The sequence below is a fragment of the Panthera pardus genome, unplaced genomic scaffold (genome assembly GCF_024362965.1).
Source record: "Panthera pardus isolate Hobbes unplaced genomic scaffold, ASM2436296v1 HiC_scaffold_13, whole genome shotgun sequence".
Classification (NCBI taxonomy): domain Eukaryota; kingdom Metazoa; phylum Chordata; class Mammalia; order Carnivora; family Felidae; genus Panthera; species Panthera pardus.
The window spans coordinates 7,207,078-7,228,652 of NW_026526688.1; the positions used below are offsets into that span (position 1 = coordinate 7,207,078).

Below are 21,575 nucleotides of genomic sequence, written 5' to 3' on the forward strand. Positions count from 1 at the left end.
ACATTTCCTGCGTGTAATTAATAGTCACTACTCTTGGGATGGCTGGCTCAGAGATGTGGTATAGACAACGCGTGTGAGCAGGATCCAGAGAAGAGCGAAGGGCTGTGAGTTGTAGGAATCTTCGCGGACAGAAGCTCTACCTTGCCGCAGGTGCTCAGAAATAGGTTCTTTAGAAGTAACACGGCGCAGTGAGTGTTTGCTGGGCTGGGCATGTCAGAATCCCTCTTAGGAAATGCCGACCTGGGCAATCTGCTTAACCTTCTGGCTTTCATTTCCCTTCCATCCCCCAAATGGAGCTGCTCATACATAACTCCGTAAGGTTGTTGGTTAATCAAGTGGGATAACCTAAGGGTAAGTGTTGAGTTTAGTTCTTGCAAACTAAACTCCTATTTACATATCACCTGTTGTGATTATTACTTGAGATTAGGAGAAGGGGATGAGGCTTGTCAGAGCCTGGGAATATGTAAGTTGAGGCAGGTGCTGGGTTTGATGAGAAGGCACATGGCCTTTCGTGGGAAAGAGGCCAGTAGGTTGACTGCATTCCTGTCCCTCTGAGGATGAGATTAGTTTGGAGCATGGTTTCTGGTTCACCCTTGTCTGTGGGTCAGTGAGAGACACTCCCGGGAAGAGAAGCAGGAGGTATGCTAGGACAAATTTCTGAGACTCTTTAAGAAAAAAACAAGAGAAGGTAAAGTGGACAAGATTTTAGGAAAATTCTTTTATCAGACCTTCACCCTTGCTGCTGGATTCATTCAACAAACTTTTATTGAGCACCTTCGATAAGCCACACATTCTTCTGAGCCCTTGAGATACTTCAAGAGCCCTCCTGCCTTCCAGAAGCTGACACATGAGGTCTCAGGGTTCTCTTTTTTTGCCAACCATCTCCGGTTTATTACTTATTTCTGCCTCTGTACTTGGTACACAGCACCTGTTCCAGGGATTGGAGCAGATCTCGGCCTTTTTCTCACTAAAATGGCAGAAAAAAAGTCTGCAGGTTCCGTGTTGTGTAAGGCAGATAACATCTCTAATTCCAGGTGGAATATCCCATAGTGGTAAATAGAATAGACATGGAATTCATATAAGCCAGAGAATGAAAGAAGACCCCAGCCCACAGCCCAACCCTGAATATTTACTGTATTTTTCCAAAGTGAAGTGTCTTTGGACAAATGGCAGTTTAATGGAGTTTTGGTTTCTTAGCTTTAAAACAGGAACAGTCTACCTACACCTTGGAATGTTTCCAGGAGGGTGTGTGTTTTATCCTCTATTCTTATAAAAGGGCTCTCAAGCTTCCTGGTGACAGACAGGAGTAGCACATTCGGAGAAAGGAAAGGAAGCTTCAGAAAACAGAGTGGAATAATGGAGGCATGGGTCTTGGCCTCTCGGAAGAGCAGAATAGTTCTGATGCTCAGCTTGTGGCCCCGTTTTTAGTTTCGTATTTTCCAATGAAAAAAAGGAAAAAAAGCCTTTTTCTTCACCACGACTTGTGAACTTGTACATCAAGCACCACCACCCCGTATGGAAAGTTTTTTCTCTTTGTCACAAGAAAAACAAATTGTAAGTGTGTGCGGTGAGGGATGTTAACTAGGCTTCTGGCGGTGGTCATTTCACAACATATATAAACAAGGACTCATTGTACATTACACCCGAAACTCGTATCTCATCACGTATCAATTGTATCTCAATAAAAAAAAAAAAAAAGGAAGCACTTCTTATTTGGGAACAAGTGGTTGAAGGAAAGTTCTTATTAGATACTGCTTGTCATGACTAAAAAAACCAAACAAAACCCACAACATGCCCACAGTGTTGCACGATTTACAAATCAGCCTGGTGCAATATCTCAGCAACAATGGGGGCCCACCCCACGACCCTGTGTCGCCTCAGCTCTGTCGTGGTGAAGAGAGGGGCCCCACATCAGTGAAGGTTAGAAGAACCATGAGCCTAGGGAGCTGGAGATGTGCATTCTAGTCTCACCTGCTCCAGTAACTGATTATTTCTCCCAGGACTGTGTGCTTGACCAGCTCTGTGTCAGTGTCGTCATGGAGAACAGGCCCTGGGGAAGCAGGAGGGACACTGGCATGGGTGTGAGTGACGGCCCAGACCGTAGCTGGTGAGGGCACAGCCACACTCTGTGGCTTTCCTGGGTGCTCGCTTTCCCCTCCCTGTGGAGTGCAGTCCTGCCACGGAAGATCCACAGTCCCTTCCAGCTGTGAATTCATGTGGCTGTCATTTCCTTCTGGAAACCTTCCCCAGACTGCAGTGAATGCTTCCAGTTCGTATCAGAGCAAAGGTGCCCCTTTGTCTTGTGTGATAGGACCCGTATTGTACAGGGAGGATCCAAACATCCAGAGCTGAGCCCCAGGGGGCGCACCTGCACCCATTAACAACCCACCGACACACCAGCCCTCCACACTCCTCCCCCTCATCCACGGGATTCCTGCCCTACCTTCCCTGGTCCCCTCTACTAGCCTGGAGCAGCCTTCTGCACTGGCCAGGAGACATTTACCTGAGTTAACTTGGACCAGATAGAAGAGAACAGCAAAAAGAAAGAGGACCTTCATGTTCTGAGGTTCCCTCGGCTCTCCCACCTCTCCTCTGCAGGAAAGCAAAGCCGATGAAACAGTGGAGTGGAGGGGAGAGGACACAAAAATGGGACATTTATAGGTTTGGGGGAACAATGCTTATCAGGAATGAGCACATTTATCTGGTCTACTGAGTAAAGCTGTGGGCAGAGGGTACTGGATACTCTTCCTTTCTGCCTAAAAATAGACAGGCTTCTTGGTATTGGGAGAAGCGGGGCTTGACCAATGACCTGGTACACCGAGGGTGCCCTGGAAAGAGAATCACGAATGGCGAGCGGTTACTAGGCAGCAGGTGCTGCGCCGGGTGACAGAGGTGGGGATGTGCGAACACGTTTCCTGCCTTTGAGAAGCTTTTGCCTGGGCGGTATGGACGCGTGAGTTGGACACACGAATGTACTCCCAGGCGTATCCCCAACAGACGCAGCCCCGTGTGCACCGAGAGACACGTACGAGAACGTTCAGTGTAGCCTCGTCATTGCAACTGTCGACAGAAGACAACCCAAATAGTGTATTACAGCGCAGTAATAAAGCAAATACTGCATTCCCTCACAGCGACGAGCATACAACAGCCACAGATGATTACAACATGGATGTGCCTCACAAACGTGCTGAATGAAAAAAAATTAAGCCAGATACCACGTACGGTATTGTTGTTTTAAATGGGGCAAGTCTAACTGATGTGTTAAAAGTCAGGAAGTTGTCTACCCTGGGTAAAGAGGGTAGACTCTTTTCTCATTCCGCGAAGCTGTCTTGACTTGAAGAGCAAGCAGCCTAGGGGCACCCGGGTGGCTCAGTCGGTTAAGCATCCGACTCTTGATACAGGCTCGGGTCATGATCTCAAGGTTGGTGAGTTCCAGCCCCGCATCGGGCTGTGGCTGTGCACCAACAGCACGGGGCCTGCCTGGGATTCTCTCTCTCCGTCTCTCTCTCTCTGCCCCTCCCTCCTCCCCTTTCTCTCTCTCTCTCTCTCTCTCTCTCTCTCTCTCTCTCTCAAACAAACTTAAAAAAAAGAGGGGGCAGCCTAGCAGGAGACACAGGGATTCCCCCCGCTGCCGATGGCTATACTGGCCTGTGCGGGGAAGCTGTGCCTCACCTGAGGGGAGTCTTTATAAGGAGGATGGCATTAGAGGCGGCCCTGAAGGACAGCTCTCCACACAGCTTTTTGTAACTGATGATGCTAAAATGTCCAGTTACCGCAGCTACTAATTCTTTTTTTCTTTTTAATGCTTTTTGGAATCCTCAACATTTAAAAAAAACTTTTTTGAATGTTTATTGATTTTTGAAAGAGAAAGAGAAAGATAGAGTGTGAATGGGGGAGGGGCAGAGAGAGAGGGAGACACAGAATCCGAAGCAGGCTCCAGGTAGCTGTCGGCACAGAGCCTGACGTGGGGCTTGAACTCACCAACCACAAGACCATGACCTGAACTGAAGTCGGACGCTTAACTGACTGAGCCCCACCCCCCCCCCACCCCCCTGCCCCAGGCATCCCTGCAACCACTCATTCTGCACCTACTTGACTTAGGTCCCAGTATCACTTGGGCTTATTTCCCTTAAAATTCACTTACCAAGAAATGAAAAGGAAGTCTTCCCATCTTCTTCCCCCTCCCAGGCTTTCATGACAGCTGTTACCAGTTTCTTCTCCACCCTTCCAGAGATGTTGCATGTATACATAAACAGAGATGCGTCTATATGCCCCTTCTTGGATAAACATCATGACAGACTATACTTTTTACTCTGCACTTGCCTTTTCTATATGATGTACCTTGGAGATTTTTTTTAACTAGGTGTGTGGAGAGTTTCCTGATTTTTTTTATAACAGCTGCATGTATGATTTCTTTTAGGTGGCCTCCCACCTGACTTAAGCCATTCACCGCAATATCTGAACACGCATCTTACTCAGAAAATGGATTTTGATGAGAAGTCAGGTGGTGGCCTGGGACTTCTGGACGTGAGCAAGGGTACCATTGAGCCATGCAGGTGCACAGAAGAGGTGAGGACCCGGAGGTCACTTTGGACATTCCAGAACTAGAAAGATTAAGCAAAGACACTACAGTGGGTCCTGACAAAGGATACCCTGATTCACTGGCCTTTCTGTACCTTGTAAAAACACCTATGAAAATAGGAGTTAAGGAGGAATTATTTGGGAGCTAAAAGGTCCTTTTCTGTCTTTGCCAACAAAAGGGTCACCCTATAGCTGACTGACTGAAGCAATCATGAAAGAGATACCAAGATGGGTATGTGTGAGGGTCAAACATAAATAAGAAATCTGTCAAAATCTGTAATACTTTTTCTCTGGAGCATTTGTTCTGAACACATCTCTGGATTTTCCCATTGTAAAAAAAGCACAAGCATCTCAATTCTGTCCTTGAGAAGACTGGCTTCCACACCAAGAACACAGGCTAAGTTGAAGACTTCCAATGAATGATTGTAATTCTGAATCCACCTCTGTGGATGGACAAAGTGTAGCTACAAGATACAAGAGTTACTGTTTAATACAGATTCTATCATGTATATATCCAAATGTATGGGTCATTTTTTAAAAGTCACCTTGGTAGGTGAAACCATGAAAAGTATGTTTTCTTTTTGCTGTTGAGGTTTACCTGATTTAGAAAAGATTTAAGGTATGTGGATGGTATATTTTTTCTAGCAGCCCGGCCAGCTTTCAAATTGCCGTGAAATTATAGTTTGGAAATTGTTTTCTGTATAGTTCGGAACTTTTATGAGCTATGTTGGAAAGTTAGCTCATTTTGGAGAGAAATAAATGAATGGTATCAGAGTTTATTACCCACCTCTTCCTTTATATGTAGATCTGTGTTTTCCAAGTCACAGACTCAGATGCAACCTTTAAGGAAGAATTTCGTGAATAGCGTTGGAGAATCAGACATGCCATTCCAACAGAAGACCAACTAGAAAATCAAACTCATTGAACAATCTCATTAATCTGGTCATAGGCTCATTGGTTCTTATAATCATAGGGTTGAAAGGACGTGAAGGTCAGTTTGTCCCAATACAGAAGATAATTATTCTGGCGTGCATGGTACCCACATAATAGAAGATGGCCTTAAGGACAGATGAAAGTTGCTCATGGATTTGAAAACATTTGAGAGTGGTAAAACATTTTTATCTATTAAAAACCTTGATACAATTGCATAATGATTAGACAAACCATCAAATATAAAAATGGGCAGAGAACTTGAATAAACATTTCTCCAGAGAGGAAAGTGCGAATGTCCAACAAACACATGGAAAATGCTCACCGTCATTAATCATTAGGGAAATGCAATCCGAACCACAGAGACACCACTTCCCATGCACTAGGATGGCCACTGAAAATAATAATAACAATAATAATAATAATAATAATAATAATAATAATGATAACCATGGCAAAGTGGTGTTGCTTCCTGACGAGTCGTAGAGTTTGGATTTACCATTTCAGTCTATTTCACGAAACAAAGTACTAGATAGAATTCGGCCAGGAATCCCATCCATCGGCCATCCAGGTGACTCTGAAATAGGGTTCCACTGCTCTCGAATAGTGAGTGACGCTGTTTACTCTTTGCACTGACTTATTTATCCCATGAGAGTGTAAGTTTCATTCAGGCAGGGTTTTGTGCGGTTGGTTCTTTATTTTTAGGACCTAGAATGGTGTTGTCATACAATAGAAGCTCAGTGAATTGCTGTTGAATGAATTCACCTGTTTTCCAGGAGAGAGAGAATTGAAATCAACACAAAGTGTAAGAAAAAAAACCCTACAAAATAAAGATATGGGAATATTATTGGGAAGATAAGCAAGACAGCCGTTTCAGGAAAAGATTCACTGCAGGAATCAGATGACACTTCTGTCTCATATATTGAAAAAAAAAACAAAAAGCCTTAGCATCTACTAATTAGAAGCAAGGGTCTCTAGGGACCAAACAAGGTGAAATAGAATGGCAGGCTAAGATGAAAAAAAAAAATGAATTGGAAGAGTAAAGAAAAGTTTATGGTGGTGACGCAAAGTTGATACTTTGGAAGTTGAATTAATGGTGTGAGAGTCAAATGTGAGTTGGCATTCCAGGCAGAGGGGGAAAAAAGACACAGGCAGGAAAGCTATCAGAGGAGATGAGGCACCACAGAAAGGCAAATGGGCCGACCTCATGGCTATGTGATCCCTGAAAGGAAAACAGAAATTTTTCAAAGAAGAAATTATGTGGAATGGTAACTATGGGAGGTTGGAGGGAGGGAGAAATGGGGGTTAATTAATGATCAATAGGTATGAAGTTTTGGTTAAGCACGATAAATCAACTCTAGAGATCTGCTGTACAACGTTATACCTAGAGTCAACATTAATGTACTCTTAAAATTTGTTGAGAGGCATGTGAAGTGTTCTTATGACAATATAATTAAAAATTTTTTTAACTTATGTTTTTAATGTTTATTTTTGCAAGAGACAGAGCACGCAAGCAGGAGAGGGGCAGAGAGAGAGAGAGAGAGAGAGAGAGAGAGAGAGAGAGAGAGAGAGAGAGAATCCCAAGCAGGATCTGTTCTGTCAGCATGGAGCCTACATGGGGCTCAAACTCATGAACCATGAGATCATGACCTGAGCCAAAACCAAGAGTCAGACGCCTAACCGACTGAGCCACAGGCACCCCTGATTAAAAGATTTTTAAAGGCAAATTAATTTTTAGTGAGAAATGTATGGGGGAAACCAGCAGAATGAAGTGACTCTTACTGAATTATTATTGCATGCTTGCTTAGCCCTGGGCTCAATGTTTTATTCCCTAACAATTGTTAGTGTCTTATCGTCAAATTCTTTCCTGCCTCAGTACATTTACAATTGATTTTGACCATATGGTTCACCACTTTCCATAGCTTTATTTTTAAAATAAAAAAAAATTTCTTGATATTTTTATTTAAAAATATTTTAATTCCAGTATAGTTAACATATAGTGTTATAATAGTTTCGTGTGCAGGTGATTCAGCAATCCCATATGTTCATCGTGATAAGTGAATTCTTAATTCCTTTGCCTATTTGTCCCATCCCCCCCCCCCCACCTTCCCCTTCTTTAAAAGAACTAATGTTAAAATACAATTTTAAAATTGTTTATAAATTAGAAAATTATCAGAATAAGCCAGTTAGTAGGGCTTACAAATTTTTCAGATGAAATGAGAATTGCAGTATTTAAATAAAATGTTTGAGGAATAAAGGAAAAAAAAAAAACTACAAAAAAGCAGGCATCCTGCAAAAGAACAAAAACAGACCTGTCTCGTGTATTTTAGTCCACACTAGATGTCAGACGGGGAAAGACACCTTTGAGATTTTAAGGGAAAAACTGTGTTGAAAGGATTTGGTTTCATGGCTGATTATCTTGCGTGGGAAAAGGAGAAAATCACCCTGAAATATTCAGGGAGTCAGAAAATATTTCATCCAAATGCTGGTCCTGAAAAGATGATAAAATTTACGTTTGTTTCCGTACTACTTTGCCTTTTTTTTCCCCAAGAAGAATGGCAGATGTCAGTTTCTTCCTTTCAATTTGCTGTGTTCAGACCCACGTTCATATGTCCTGGGGGCCAAAGCATGGCTGTGCCCTTTAAAGGTCAAGACTCTATGTCTTTGCAATTCTGTGGATTCCAGAAGTTCCATCCCCTAGCGAAGAGCAGACAGCAGTTGGCTGATTCACCTTCCCCTCTCAAAGTTGTACTTATGTTCGTACTTAATGTTTCCTTGGACCAGACAGGCTCCTTACCTTTATAGAAGCATTTCTTCCTCTCCATGTGTCTGTTTAACCATGTACTGTGATTCATGTCCTCCTTTTTATTCCTGGAGATATAAAACAGAATTTTCAGCCTCCACTATCCCAGTGGGATCATCTCATGCTCCCCTAAAAGCAATAGGGGAGTGTCTTGATTGTCCAATTTGGGATCACTGTTCATCAGAGGCCTCACCAAGTGCCTGGTTTCCAGCCACTTGAATGTCAACCCAGCCCTTGGGTTTAGACCAAGGGAAAAAATAAGTGGGGTCTCCACCACCCGATTTGGGCTGGGGTAATGGTTCTTATTCTTTGGTTAATGATTCTTACCACAGTACCCCCTTGAAATGATCTTCCCACTGACTTCCTCTTATCCAAGAATCCTCATGGGCTCTTCCTCACGTGTCTTCCTTTTGTCTTTATTCCTGTAGCTTCAAATAAAGAGAAAAGATGATTGATCAGCATCACCAGCCTCCTTTCCTTCTGGCACTAGCAACTCCTTTGGGGATTTATTTCCATTGTCCTAAATCAATTATTTACTTACTTCCTATGATCCTCTATATTAGAGCCCTCTGTGCAGCTAACAATCTCAGATCCTTGGCTAAGACAGGGAGAACATTCGTCATTTTCCCAGAGTCCTACACCAAACTCTCATCTTGTTGACTTCATAGGTCTTTTTTTCTTTTCCAGGCTCACCATAAATTCATCACAGGAGAGAGACCAACCTCCTGCAATCACATCTTTGTCTACTGAGGTACTGTACTTACAGAAATAGCTCTCGGTTTCCCTTCATGTGAACATTCTAATTTTAACTTTTGTTCTTACAAATACAGTTCATTGATTGTCACAAAGAGCTTGGGTTTAGAAGGACACGTTTGCCCCCTGTACTCATCAGGAGTTGCACAAAGCGTCAACACAATTATTGACTAGAGTCGGGTCTAGAACCCAAGTATCAGCATTCCTGGTGAGTGTGATTTCCTCTGCTCGCACACCCACGTCTGTTGGCATCTGGGACTCACAGAGTCACATGCCTTTGCAAGGAAAGTGCCTTTCCCCAGAGCTTGAGCCCCTGTCCTGGCCAGTGTCCATCTTTCTGAGGTTGTGGCCAAGAAGACATTCTGAGAAACAAAGGTGTGTTCTCTTAGAAATGTAAGTGTCGTGTAAGACAAAAAAAAAAAAAGCCCACACTTGGACTTTTCTGGCTTGAAGCGAACTCGGTTAGCAACCTGGATATGTTGTCTGATCGCCATTTGGGTTGGATCACTTAACTTTCTATGCTTATTTTGTCTTAAATGAAATAGGAATCATAACGTGCCCATTACAGGTGCCTTGGATAGATAGGTAGGAGGCAGCAGTGATTCTCGAAGGATGTTCTCAGAGCCCCCAGAGAAAAGAAGAGCAGAGTGGAGGCAAATCACAGAGGGGGTCCATAGGAAGCAGACAGAAGGGGGAAAACAGACTGACACTTCCCTGCTCTCCTGAAAGCCTCATGCCTAACTGCAGCATCCACTGCCTGGCTGGCTCAGTCGGTAGAGCACGAGAGTTGCATTTAGACCTAACAGAGACATTTTTTCAGACCCCTCTGCCTCCCACCTGGGCTTGATGTCATTTCCCCGCAGCCAGGATACAGCCCTATCCCTGCTGTCCTCATAGGTAATGCTAATGTTAGTCATCTGACCCCCGGGAATTGTTTTGGTCTATCAAGAAAGAGGCAGACACAGTGTTAATGATCTCAGTTTCCCTTCATTTGGACATACTAATTTTAATTTTTGTTTTTACAACAAGGGGACTCCCTGGGTCTAGTAAGGTACTTTCCTGTAACCCAAGAGATAAACTGAGTCAGTCCAAGCCTGCAAGGTGTAGTGACCACCACCCGCGTGGACAGGTAGAAAAAACTAGGTGTGGCTGTTATTAAAGTCAAGGAAGCGAAATGGGGATTTGATTGACTGAGCCTGTCCACCTGGCCCCCGCCCCAGCAGACCAGGGGTATGGAGGAGAAAATAGATTCCTCCATGAAGGGTCACCCCGGGGGGATGGATGGGTCACAGGGATCAAAGCTCTTGGAAGGTCCGGAGGTGCAGTGCGAGGCAGGACACTGTGTGTGGAAGGTGGGCGTGGAGGGCAGACATGGAGGCAGCCAGGCGTGGTATGACTGGCCCTGTAAGGACCTAAAGCAATTTCTGGCTAAAGGGTCTCTTCCCACCAGGGGTACAGCTGGTGTCCATAAAGCCTCCCATCCTCAGCATCCTGCATTAAGCAGACTTCTGTGAAAAGAACAAAGCAAGTGTGACAGAGCTGCTGACTGGAACTTGCCTTGAGGGGCCACGGGGCTCATTCCGTTGTCTCCAAGGGGGACTGTAAAAATTACCGCACATGGTAGAAAAATATCAGTTGTGACCTTATTCTTCTGAATCCCAAGATCTCTTTGGGTAACATGCTTGAATGTTTTATAGTCTTAATACCCAGAAGTTCTTATGTTAGATTTAGGACTTTCTTGATGCAGCGTCTTTGCCTACAATCAAAGTATGCCTTCATTTATATACATACATATTTATCCTTAGGCACATTTATTTGTCTTTTTGAGTGCATATTTAAAATGTAAGAGTTCGGGGCGCCTGGGTGGCGCAGTCGGTTAAGCGTCCGACTTCAGCCAGGTCACGATCTCGCGGTCCGTGAGTTCGAGCCACGCGTCAGGCTCTGGGCTGATGGCTCGGAGCCTGGAGCCTGTTTCCGATTCTGTGTCTCCCTCTCTCTCTGCCCCTCCCCCGTTCATGCTCTGTCTCTCTCTGTCCCAAAAATAAATAAAAAACGTTGAAAAAAAAAATTTAAAAAAATAAAAATAAAAAAATAAAATTTAAGAGTTATGCAGTAACTTGACAGGGTATTTTCAAAGATAAAATAATTAAAAATCTCCAATAATCTTAACATTGGAACCTAAAATCTTTTGTTTTCTTTCAGACATACTTTGGCCAATTAATTTTACATCAGATATATGAAAATTTGTATCTTGTATTTTCCAAGATAGAAAATTGCCTTGAAATCTTTATCTTATGCATTTTATGTTTTTTATTTGCTTTTGTGTTTATTATACCTAAGGGATATATAACATCCCTTAAGTAGATATACCGTAGTTTGATAAGTGCTCTAGTTTGAAATTTAGATTTATTTAAAAAATTTCCCAAAACATTTTTGTTATTTCTTGAGAACATTTACCTTTTCTCAACTGAGATAAGAACACTCACCATGAGACATACTCCTATTAAGAAATGTTTAAGTGCACAATACAGTATTTTAACCACAGGCACAATGTTGTACAGCAGATCTCTAGGACTTACTCATTTTGCATAACTATAACTTTGCACCCATCGAAGAGTCAGTTGTTTCTGCGAAGCAGAATAACTGAGTCACTGAGTCAATGGCAATGCTTCCGGGTTTGTATGTAAGTACTAGTTTTCACCATACATGCCCTGTCCCTGAGTATCAGCCTCGTGTGAGTGTGTCTGTGTGTGAGTTAAGTATGGAATACGTTTATCCAGAAAGAAGTCTGGAAAGGCAGCACTCTGGGAGGAGGTCTATGCACCACTCTATGCACCGCTGGGAATTCGGTGGTCTACATGAGCTGTGGAATCTTTATCGTAACCCAGCTGGAACCCAGACACAACAATCTCGCAAAGGATTTTCTTTTTAATTTTTTAATGTTTGTTTATTTTTGAGAGAGAGAGACAGAGTGCGAGCAGGGGAGGGTCAGAGACAGAAGGAGACACGGAATCCGAAGCAGGCTCTGGGCTCTGAGCTGTCAGCACAGAGCCCCATGGGGGGCTTGAACTCGTGAACTGAGATCATGACCTGAGCTGAAGTTGGACACTCAACTGACTGAGCCTCCCAAGTGCTCCAAAGGATTTTTTTTTTGAGGACATAACATCTCCTTTCTTTGTTTTCTTGTTTTATTGAGATATCATTGACATCAGAAATGATGATCTTTTTTTCTCCCTCTTTCTAGTTTTGAGACATAAGTGATACAGAGCACTGTGTAAATTTAAGGTGTACAGCATAATGATCTGACTTGCATATACCATAAAATAATTACCACAAGTTTAGTTAACATCCATCATCTCATATAGACAACTCCCCCCCCCACCCAAAAAAAGGAGATAGAAAAGGAATAAAATGGGTTTTTCCTTGTGATGAGCAGAGGACTCTTGACTCATAAAAGGTAAAGAAAGGTGTAGAAGGAATGATGGATTCAAAATTTTGTAACATGGGTTATAAACAGTTTACTAATAATCACCTTGAGCCCAAAAACAATCACCACTTAGGCATATTTCATGGCAAATTCTGCTATTGCTTCACTATGAATCTAGTGAGTAGAGATTTTTTTTTTAAGTTCCCATTATTCGGGGAATGATTAGAAGCCCCCGGAGCAGAATCCCAGTGAGGACCAAGGGTAAAGGACCAGGCATGGGGACTCCTGCCATCCACCAATACCCACGTGACAAATGAAAATTTGGAAAGGTCATAATAAACGTACTTCTGAGCCACCAGCAGTAGGCACAGTCAGTAGACTCCCAGGACACAGTAGGTCTTCATGCAGGGTGACTTTCACTCAACCAAAGGGGACAGAAAATACTGTTTGCACATTTTCATCTCATGAGATTGAAGAGAGTTGTAAGTTCATTTTCCCAGGAAAGCCCAGGTCTGACGCTGACCCTTTATTCCCAGTGGTGTTAATAAAATGCTCTTATAAGTACAGAAACACGACGAAGAAACTACAGATGGCCTCCTATCTTCCTCAAAGAGAAAGCCCAAATCTTGCTGGGACCCCTGGGTTCGTTACCTAACGCTGCTACCACTCTGGCCTCACAGCCGACTGTAGCTCCCTAGTTCCCTTTGCTGCAGTCACACTGGCCTCGTCCTGCTGCTCCACAAACACATACAGCATCTTGCCTCCCTGGGGCACTGGCACTGTCCTCTCTTCCCCCTGGGATGCCTTCCACCCGCCAAATGCAGAGGGCCTGCCCCCCCACCCCCCGCCACTCTCTGCCTGTACCCAGGGAGGCTCCCCCACCTCCCGCACCCAGCCCCAAGCCCCTGCCTGACAAGGTGTCATCCCTTCCTGGATTTTTCTTATTCCATGTCATTTATCACTTTAATACATCATACATTTTACTCACCTGTCATGCTTATTGTCTGTCTCTCTTGGTAGAGTGTGGGCAGAGATTTTGTTCATCGCTGGACTTCTGGTACCCAAAACAATGCCTGGGCTGCTGTGGATGCTTACTAGATATGTGTTGAATGGACAAGTGAGTGAGTGAATGAATTAATGGATGAGTGAACGAATTAATGAATGGATGAGTGAACAAATGGATGAGTGAACGAACTAATGGATGGATGAGTGAATGAATGAGTAAATGAATGAATGGATGGATGGATGAGTGAATGGATAAGTGAATGGATGAGTGAGTGAATGAGTGAATGGATGAGTGAATGAATGAATGAGTGAATGAGTGAATGGAAACAGCGGCCCCAGTAGAGAGATTTAAGGAGAAAGGTGACACGCTAGACGTGTATTTGCAGGGAGGGCACCAACGCTCCCTATCTCCCTCTCAGCCACCCCAACATTCTGTTTCCTTTACAAACTCCTCACACATACACCTTCCCCCCTTCTCGATTTCATACTTAATCACTATTCTGTCTCTTACGCCAAAGGCAAAAATGAAAGGCTCCTTGAGTAAATGTTTGCTCTCACTGCTTAGGAGACGCTGGCATTAAATACCCGAGGCTGTGTTCCTAGTGGAGTCCCGTCTCCGGCCCATGTCCCTCAACCGGACGGAACGGAGACAACGTGGGGGCAGAGGCATCCTTGCCTTTGTTCCGGGGTCCCTGCTTGTTGTCCGGGCCCACCTTCCTTTGCAGGACGACCCACCCCCTTTCCCGTGCTCATCTTCTAGACCCACGCTGTCTCACGTCCCCTCCCAGAGCCCCCGCCGAGTGCTACAGTGGTTCCCCCATTCTGTGCCTCCCTGAACTGTTAGCATCACTCAGCCAGGTCCTTCTGCTGCCCCGAAAGCTGCCCCTCACGAAGGATTGCTAGCCTTCCACTCGGATTTCTTGTCTCCCTGCCTCTCCCGGAATCCGCATGGGTCCCTTCACGCCCCTGCGGGGTGTCCTGAATGCCTGATCCAGTACAACGTGTCCAGAGCCAACCTGGTCTTGTCCATGTCCCTCCTGCTCTCTCTTGTCCTGTGTGAGCTGCCTCAGTTAACCGTTCTTTTCTGTCCCATGCCCTTCCTTCTTCTCTGTCACCAAACCTGAGAACCCCACGTCATCGGGGACCCAGTTCTTTCCCCTTCCTAGCCATCATCTCCACCTTGGTCGCTGAATGGCTGTTCTGGATGTCCACAGTTGCCATCAGCCCTTACCTGGTATTCCTGCTTCTGGTCTCATGCATTTCTAATCCACCCCCAAGTCTTTCATTAGAAGGAACATTCTAAAATTGAAACTATGATGGTGTCACTCCTCTGGAGGTACCTGATAACCCCCTCTTGTTTAGCAGCTGAGATCTGGAGCATCATATTTATTTTCTTTGACAACTTCTCACCATTTTCCTGCACGCTCCTCATTTGAGACTTGTAATCAATCCGTCTCTTTCATAGTGATGCTGAACTTCTCACCATTTGCTTAGCAAACCATTCTTTCACACCTTCATGCCTCTCTGCAAACTGTACCCCTTGCCTGGGAATCTCTGCCTCTCTCTTTTGCTTAACAAACTCCTACTCATCCTCCAAAACCCTGCTCGAATTTCCCCAGGAATCCTTTCTTAAATCTCTTATATTTATCTGCTCCAAATATTGCCTTGGATATATTTACATGATAAAATGTGTGGCATTTTATTTTTTAAATTTATTTGGCTGTGTTTCTCACATATTCATGTTTCCAATTTGTTACATTTCTCAGTGCCCAGGAACAAAATAGGTACTCAAAAATATTTTTCTCTTTTTTAAAAAAAATTTTTAATGTTTAATTTTGAAAAAGAGAGAGAGAGAGTGATCATGAGCAAGGGAGGGGCAGAGAGAGAGGGAGACCCAGAATCTGAAGCAGGCTCCAGGCTCCAAGCTGTCAGCACAGAGCCTGATGTGGGATTTGAACTCATGGAACCATGAGATCATGACCTGAGCCAAAATCGAGAGTCGGACGCTTAACCAACTGAGCCACCCAGGCGCCCCTTCTCTCTCTTTTTTAAATGTTTATTTATTTATTTTTTGAGAGGGGGTAATGGGTAGAGAGAGGGAGAGAGAATCCCAAGCAGTCTCTGCATTGTCAGGGCTGAGCCCGATGCGGGGCTGGAATCATGATCCATGATATCATGACCTGAGCCAAAATTAAGAGTCAGATGCTTAACTGACTGAGCCACGCAGGCGCTCCTCAAAAAATATTTTTATTTTTATTTTATTTTTAATTTCTTTTTAATGTTTATTTTTGAGAGAGAGACAGAGTGAGAGCAGGGGAGGGACAGACAGGGAGACAGAACCTGAAGCAGGCTCCAGGCTCCAGGCTCCGAGCTGTCAGCACAGAGCCCGATGCGGGGCTTGAACCCACGAACCGTGAGATCATGACCTGAGATGAAGTCATGGCTTAACCGACTGAGCCACCCGGGCGCCCCCTCAAAAAAAATTTTTTTTTAAACAAGAGAAGGAATGACTTGAATGCTTTCTTGTGAAAGTTTATTACATCCACATCTACTAGCAAAAACTGTTGATTTTTGAGGATTTTGTCCACGTCAGGCTAAGTCACTTTCTCTAAGGGCAGGTGTAGTGGGTTTTCATCTCTCTTTTAGTTGGAATAACGTGCCGAAACTCTCCAGCTCAGATGACAACACCTCAGCTAGCCCATGCTCAGTCCTTTCTCCAAAAACTCCTATGTCTGCGTTAGGGACAGGACCCAGAGAGCTGGCGAGGGGACCAAACTCTGGCTTCTGTGTCAGCAAGTTCAGTTCTGATGTAAACAGCAGGCGTATTTCTTTTTAAAGCAGTAACCCACTTGTGTTTCCATATAATTACAGTATTCTTGACAGTAGCCTTCACTTTTCTTGCAGTTGACCACTTTGAAATCCGGTTCCGGTTCTGTATAAAGAGAGATCCGACATTAGCCTCTTAAGACCATCTCCAGACTCGAACAGGGATCATCTGAGTCCAAAGGGACACAGCGGAGGTTGCCCGTAGGTAGGAAACAGGTTTCTTTTGTATGTGAGCGCTCACAGTTCCCTGTAGTCAGCCTGAGAGTGTACAAATCAGATCCTTGATTCTGGCTTGAAAGCCACCTCTACTCTCCCTGAGAAACAAGTTGCCGGGTCAGAGGCAGTTGGAAAGAGACACGGTAAGAGATGTATCACGATATAAATGTTCCACTTTCAACAATGTAGGATGTTATGCAAGGGGACACGGAAGGGCTCTGCGAGGCTGACTGACGAGTGACACAGCCCTCCCAAGTGCAGACTTCAGTGGGATGGTCCTGCGAGGAAGGTGGGAGCCATCTCTGTAAGGGAGATGAGAGGTAGCCAAGGGCAGATTTTGAAAGTGAAAATGACTTCTAGTTCCGCCTCATTCTGGGGAAGCGCCTGGAAGACTGTCTTGTGCCTGTGAGATGTGCCAGTTTACTTGAGGAATGTGAACTTGCTCCCTCACTCTACGTTTCAAGCCCTGCGGTTAGTAAAGATGAATTTTTGTCTTAAATTATATATTATGAAGACGATTGATAGAAAAGGCAAGGGGCAAGTGTTAGGAAGAAAAAGTGGGGCGCCTGGGTGCCTCAGTCGGATAAGCACCCGGCTCTGGTTTTCAGCTCAGGTCATGATCTCACGGTTCGTGAGTTTGAGCCCTGCATCGGGCTCTGCACTGACAGCGTGGAGCCTGCTTGGGATTCTCTCTCTCTCCCTCTCTCTCTCTGCCCCTTCCCCCGCTCACACTCGTGAATTTGAGTCCCGTGTCAGGCTCTGTGCTGACAGTTTGGAGCCTGGAGCCTGCTTCAGATTCTGTGTCTCCCCCCCTCTCTCTCTCTCTGTCCTTCCCCAGCTCTCTCTCTGTCTCTCTCTCAAAAAATAAGTAAACGTTAAAAAAAAAATTAAAAAAAAAAAAGAAACCCATGGCTCCATTTGGGAGCAAGACCCCCAGCCCTTTGCCCTCTGGAGAAGGAGTGGCCTCTCCATGTGCCAGTCACCCTAGGATTTAAGGCTTGTGTCGCTGCATTTTGGTTACCTCCTCTGTGCAGAGTGGTCTGCCTCCCGACTCACTAGTACCTTGAATCCCAGCTGAAAATCCTATTTTTGTACTTTCTTAAACATGCCGTTATATACAGAAATTTAATAACTTTTGAGAGAGAAAGGGGGTAATCTTAGAAAGAGAGAAAGACAAAAATAGAACAGATGGGGGGCCCTACAGATGTTTATTCACTCAGTAAATTAACTCACTTGCTCATTCCTTCAAGGCTGAATGATGTAGGACATTTTAGTGTGCCATAACAGGGTCAGGGGAGGGGGGCATTCTCTGAATCAGCTGGGAAACAAACACGTAACCATGTATTTAAATTCAGTATAATCCATCCACAGTCGAGTCTGCACAGAGTGATTTGGGAACGTAGAGAACAGCCAAATAAGGTCACAGAGATTATCAATTTTAAATGGGTGTTAAATGTAGCGTCGAAATGGGGTCTTGAACTAAAGCTAGCTGTGCTCCACAGGGTTGTGCGAGGACACGAAAGAGCAGAGCATTTTCTAGGAGTCACCTCATGGCTTGGGGACCACAGCGGTGTAATGGTGGAAAATGTGGGTTAACCCAGCGTAGTGCCAGACCAACACAGACTTGTACAGCTGGGTGAGCATTTTAGGGTGTATTCTCTTAGTTGTTTATTTTTCAGGCATACTTTTGAGATACTGCATTTCTAGACACAGATTGAGGTATAATGTTAATACAGGAAGTAATGAGAGTCCTTCCCCAATTCAGAGGAGAAGCCATTAGGGAGAGAATTTTCTTCATAAAGAGTATTTCTCCAGTAGACTCAAATGCAATAGGAAGTAGAAAAAACAGTAGGAAAATAAAAATGCTTTGGAAAATTGTGTTGCAAAAATACTTATTATGGAGGAAATTCTCTGTCTTCATTGCTTCTTCTCTGAATTGGGGAATGAGATGGCAGTGGTCAGTGATGCCCGGTCACAAGGTTGCACTCTGTGTGGGGCACTGGGATGGAGCAGATGCCCATCAGGGCCAGTCTGAACATAGGGAGGCTGCGCGCTAAGGACGGAAATCACAGGTGGGGAAGGCAAGAAAAAATTCAAGAGTGATGCACACGGAGAAGCGTAGGCAGGAAGCGAGGGCAGGGTTTCGGGGAGAAAGAAACAGGTATGTCTTAAAAGGAGTGGACTGAGACCTCTTCCTGGACAACAGCCCTGGAAGTCTTGCTTATATTCTTGAAGTTTCCACTCTTGACTGCCATTTGCCAGCCGCACAATCTTAGACACGTTATTTTGGACAAATGTGGACCAATCTCCCCAACGCCCTCATGAATCAAATGGGAATGACCCCGTGTCATAGATCTACAGTTAGGATAAGTGACACACACCTCGTGTTGTTTATATTGTTGTGCAAGCACCATTTTGTCTTTTCACCTTCCCTTGGGAGGAGAACCTGGGAGTGGGTCCCCTGGGAGCCCAGAGCCCCCCTCCAAAGGGATTGAAGAGAGGAGAGGACGATGCAGGGAATAATGTCGCAGGATCTGAATTCCTGGCTTCCGTCTGCCAACACCCTCATGTGTTCCCTGCTCTTGCCCACTGAGTGTCCAGCCTCTTGTTCCCTGACTCAGGGTCAGGAAAGAGTTTGGGACTAAGGAAGCATCTTAGAAATGACGGTCTTCTCTAGGTCCTTCCAGATTGCTTTCAGGCTCCACGTGGGGGTTGAGGACCGACCAGAAAGGCGGCTGAGGGCTCTTTGGCTTTGTCATGCCTGTGTTCCTCAGACCAGTGCCCCATCCTCCGCACACCCCACCCTGGGGCATTCCCTGTGAGCTCACAGGTCACCCCGCCCTCTTCGCAGGTATTCAGTAAATGCCTAGATTGAAGGAACTCGAGGCCAAGGGAGTGGGCACGAGGGTGTCTTACTCAATGTCATATCCTCCGGGTCTCAGGTTTGGGTGAAGCTCTCCCCTACCCCACAGGCACAGACCCCTTCCCATCTCTTCATTCACTGAACATTCCTGGAGTCACCTACCCTCATAAGGGGGAGTACGCGGTAAGATGTGGCATTTCTCTTGGTGGTGTAGCAAATGAGACCCGTTTGTTCTTTGTCCAGGAGACTCTTCCCTGGGTTCTCTGGGACCCTCAGTGCCTTGAAGGTCCTCATTTCTGGCTCCGGATAGTCCTGTTTCCGAGTAAATATGCAGCATTTTTAGAACTCTCTCTCTTTTGAGAGGACCCATGAGGATGAGGTCCTTTACTGTAGGGGTGGGTAAAATGGAGGGTTGGGGGGAGACTGGGAGTCCCTGCTGCTCAATGGGTACAAAGTTTCAGTCCTGTAACATGGCCGCAGTCCAGAGATCTGCTGTGAAGCACTGTGCCTACAGGTAGCAGTATGGTATTGTGCACTTCAAAGTTTGTTCAGAGGATAGATCTTTTAAGTGTTCTCATCACAAAATAACACCACCATAAAGGGACAGAAGAAAACTTTGGGAGGGGTTGTGGGTGGCTCTTACCTTGGCTATAGTGTTGGTACCTGGAGTGTTTGCAAATGTCCAAACTCATCAAACTGTTCACAGTAACTATGTGTGGGTTTTGGAATAATAAGTGTACCTCAGTAAAGCTGTAAAGAAAGAGAGTGAGCAAATAGAGAATGGCATGGAATGGGTTGGAAGCAGGGCAAATGTGTGTGTGTGTGTGTAGGGGGGGAGGGAGAGAGGGAGAGGGAGAGTATGAGAGATAGACTGAAAGAGAGAAGGAGAGGGAGAGAGAAAGGGAGAGAGAGAGAAGGAGAGGGAGAGAGAAAGGGAGAGAGAGAGGAGAGGGAGAGGTGAGTGAGGACTGAAGAGGGCCGGCAGTGGAGGCCACCTGGAAGCCAATGAGTGTCCCCAATGAGTGTGCCCCAATATAGTTGTTGAGTGAGACTCCCTAACAGGATCATTTATGATGCAGGCTGCCTTCTCTGTAAGGAGCAGGTGAATATTAAAAGGCTGAGGAAGTGTGGTCAGGGTCAGGACCCTGTCTGCTGGGGAGCCAGGGCCATCAGCACATTCAAGGGGTCACTGACAAACCCATCAAGAGACTGCTGCCTGAGAACCCCACCAGGAAATGCACCTGTGGGCTTAGTGTCTCACGCCCCACCTGGACGCCCTGCCTGGTCGCCCCGCCTGAAGTGACCGTTGCAGAGAGTCTCAGTCCCCAGGACGAGGTCACATTTCCCATTTACCTGGAAACAGCAGAGCCACAAGGAGGAAGCTGGGGAATACAGAGAGGGATGGCTTCATGTCACCAAGGGGACAGCTGTCTGAGGAGGTCCCGGGGCTGGCAGCAGGGCTCCCTTTATAGCCCTGAGTTGCAGGGCGGGGGCCTGTAGGTGGGAAGAGCTGAAATCCGGAACGGTGTTCTCGGCACCGAGAACAGTCAGTGTGTTATTTTCCCATGGGCAGCGGAACAAACATGGGAGGCATTTTCCTCAGGAAGTAAAAAGTATGCCTGAATGCCCTGGGTGGGTTTGGTGACTAAGAGAGGACGGAACGAAGAGAAGAGGAGCAGAAGGAGGAAAGAGAGAGAACAAACGTCATTAACACAAAAAACCAACTTCCTCAAGAGTCTATTAAAGCGCTGGTGCGCATTGAAATGGTGACATAAATATGGCTGTTGTCCGGCTTCTACCCTGGCTTCTGAATGTATTTATTTCAGTGTAAAAAATCAGGCAGGAAAACGTCAGGCATTTCAGGGATGGCCTGATTTTTCACAACTGTCATTTCCTGAAGTTGTGTGGGTCGTTCAAAGTCATTCCAGATTTCATTTCTGTTCTTTTCTCCCCGCGTTCCTTGGCTTCCTCTGCTTCTCCTTCATCTCTGTGTCCTCCCCATTTTGATTTTAATTCATCTGACTCTTCATTTTTCCCTCCTCTTTTAATTCTTGTCTTTTCCTCAGAAATTATTGATGCCATTGGGTCCAATTCAATTCTGCTTTTAAAAAAATCTGTGATTGAGTCTGAATTTTCTCGTCTTGTAATAACTTTTTAAAGTTTATTTATTT

The 21,575-nt window shown here is 45.1% G+C and overlaps 2 protein-coding genes across 2 annotated transcripts; both read right to left on the bottom strand.

Annotated features, from left to right (window-relative positions):
- Positions 1-855: 855 nt before the first annotated feature.
- Positions 856-2,558, bottom strand: LOC109260747 (sperm-associated antigen 11A-like). Its single transcript, XM_019439172.2, has 2 exons — positions 2,504-2,558; positions 856-1,046 (listed from the first exon to the last, which is right to left on the bottom strand). The coding sequence occupies exons 1-2, from the start codon at positions 2,556-2,558 to the stop codon at positions 856-858; spliced, it is 246 nt and encodes an 81-aa protein (XP_019294717.1).
- A 13,739-nt stretch (positions 2,559-16,297) lies between these two features.
- LOC109260746 (sperm-associated antigen 11B-like) lies at positions 16,298-21,045 on the bottom strand. Its single transcript, XM_019439171.2, has 3 exons — positions 20,758-21,045; positions 19,567-19,716; positions 16,298-16,431 (listed from the first exon to the last, which is right to left on the bottom strand). Exons 1-3 carry the CDS (start codon positions 20,813-20,815, stop codon positions 16,298-16,300), a joined length of 342 nt encoding a protein of 113 aa, XP_019294716.2. The 5' UTR covers positions 20,816-21,045.
- Positions 21,046-21,575: the final 530 nt, after the last annotated feature.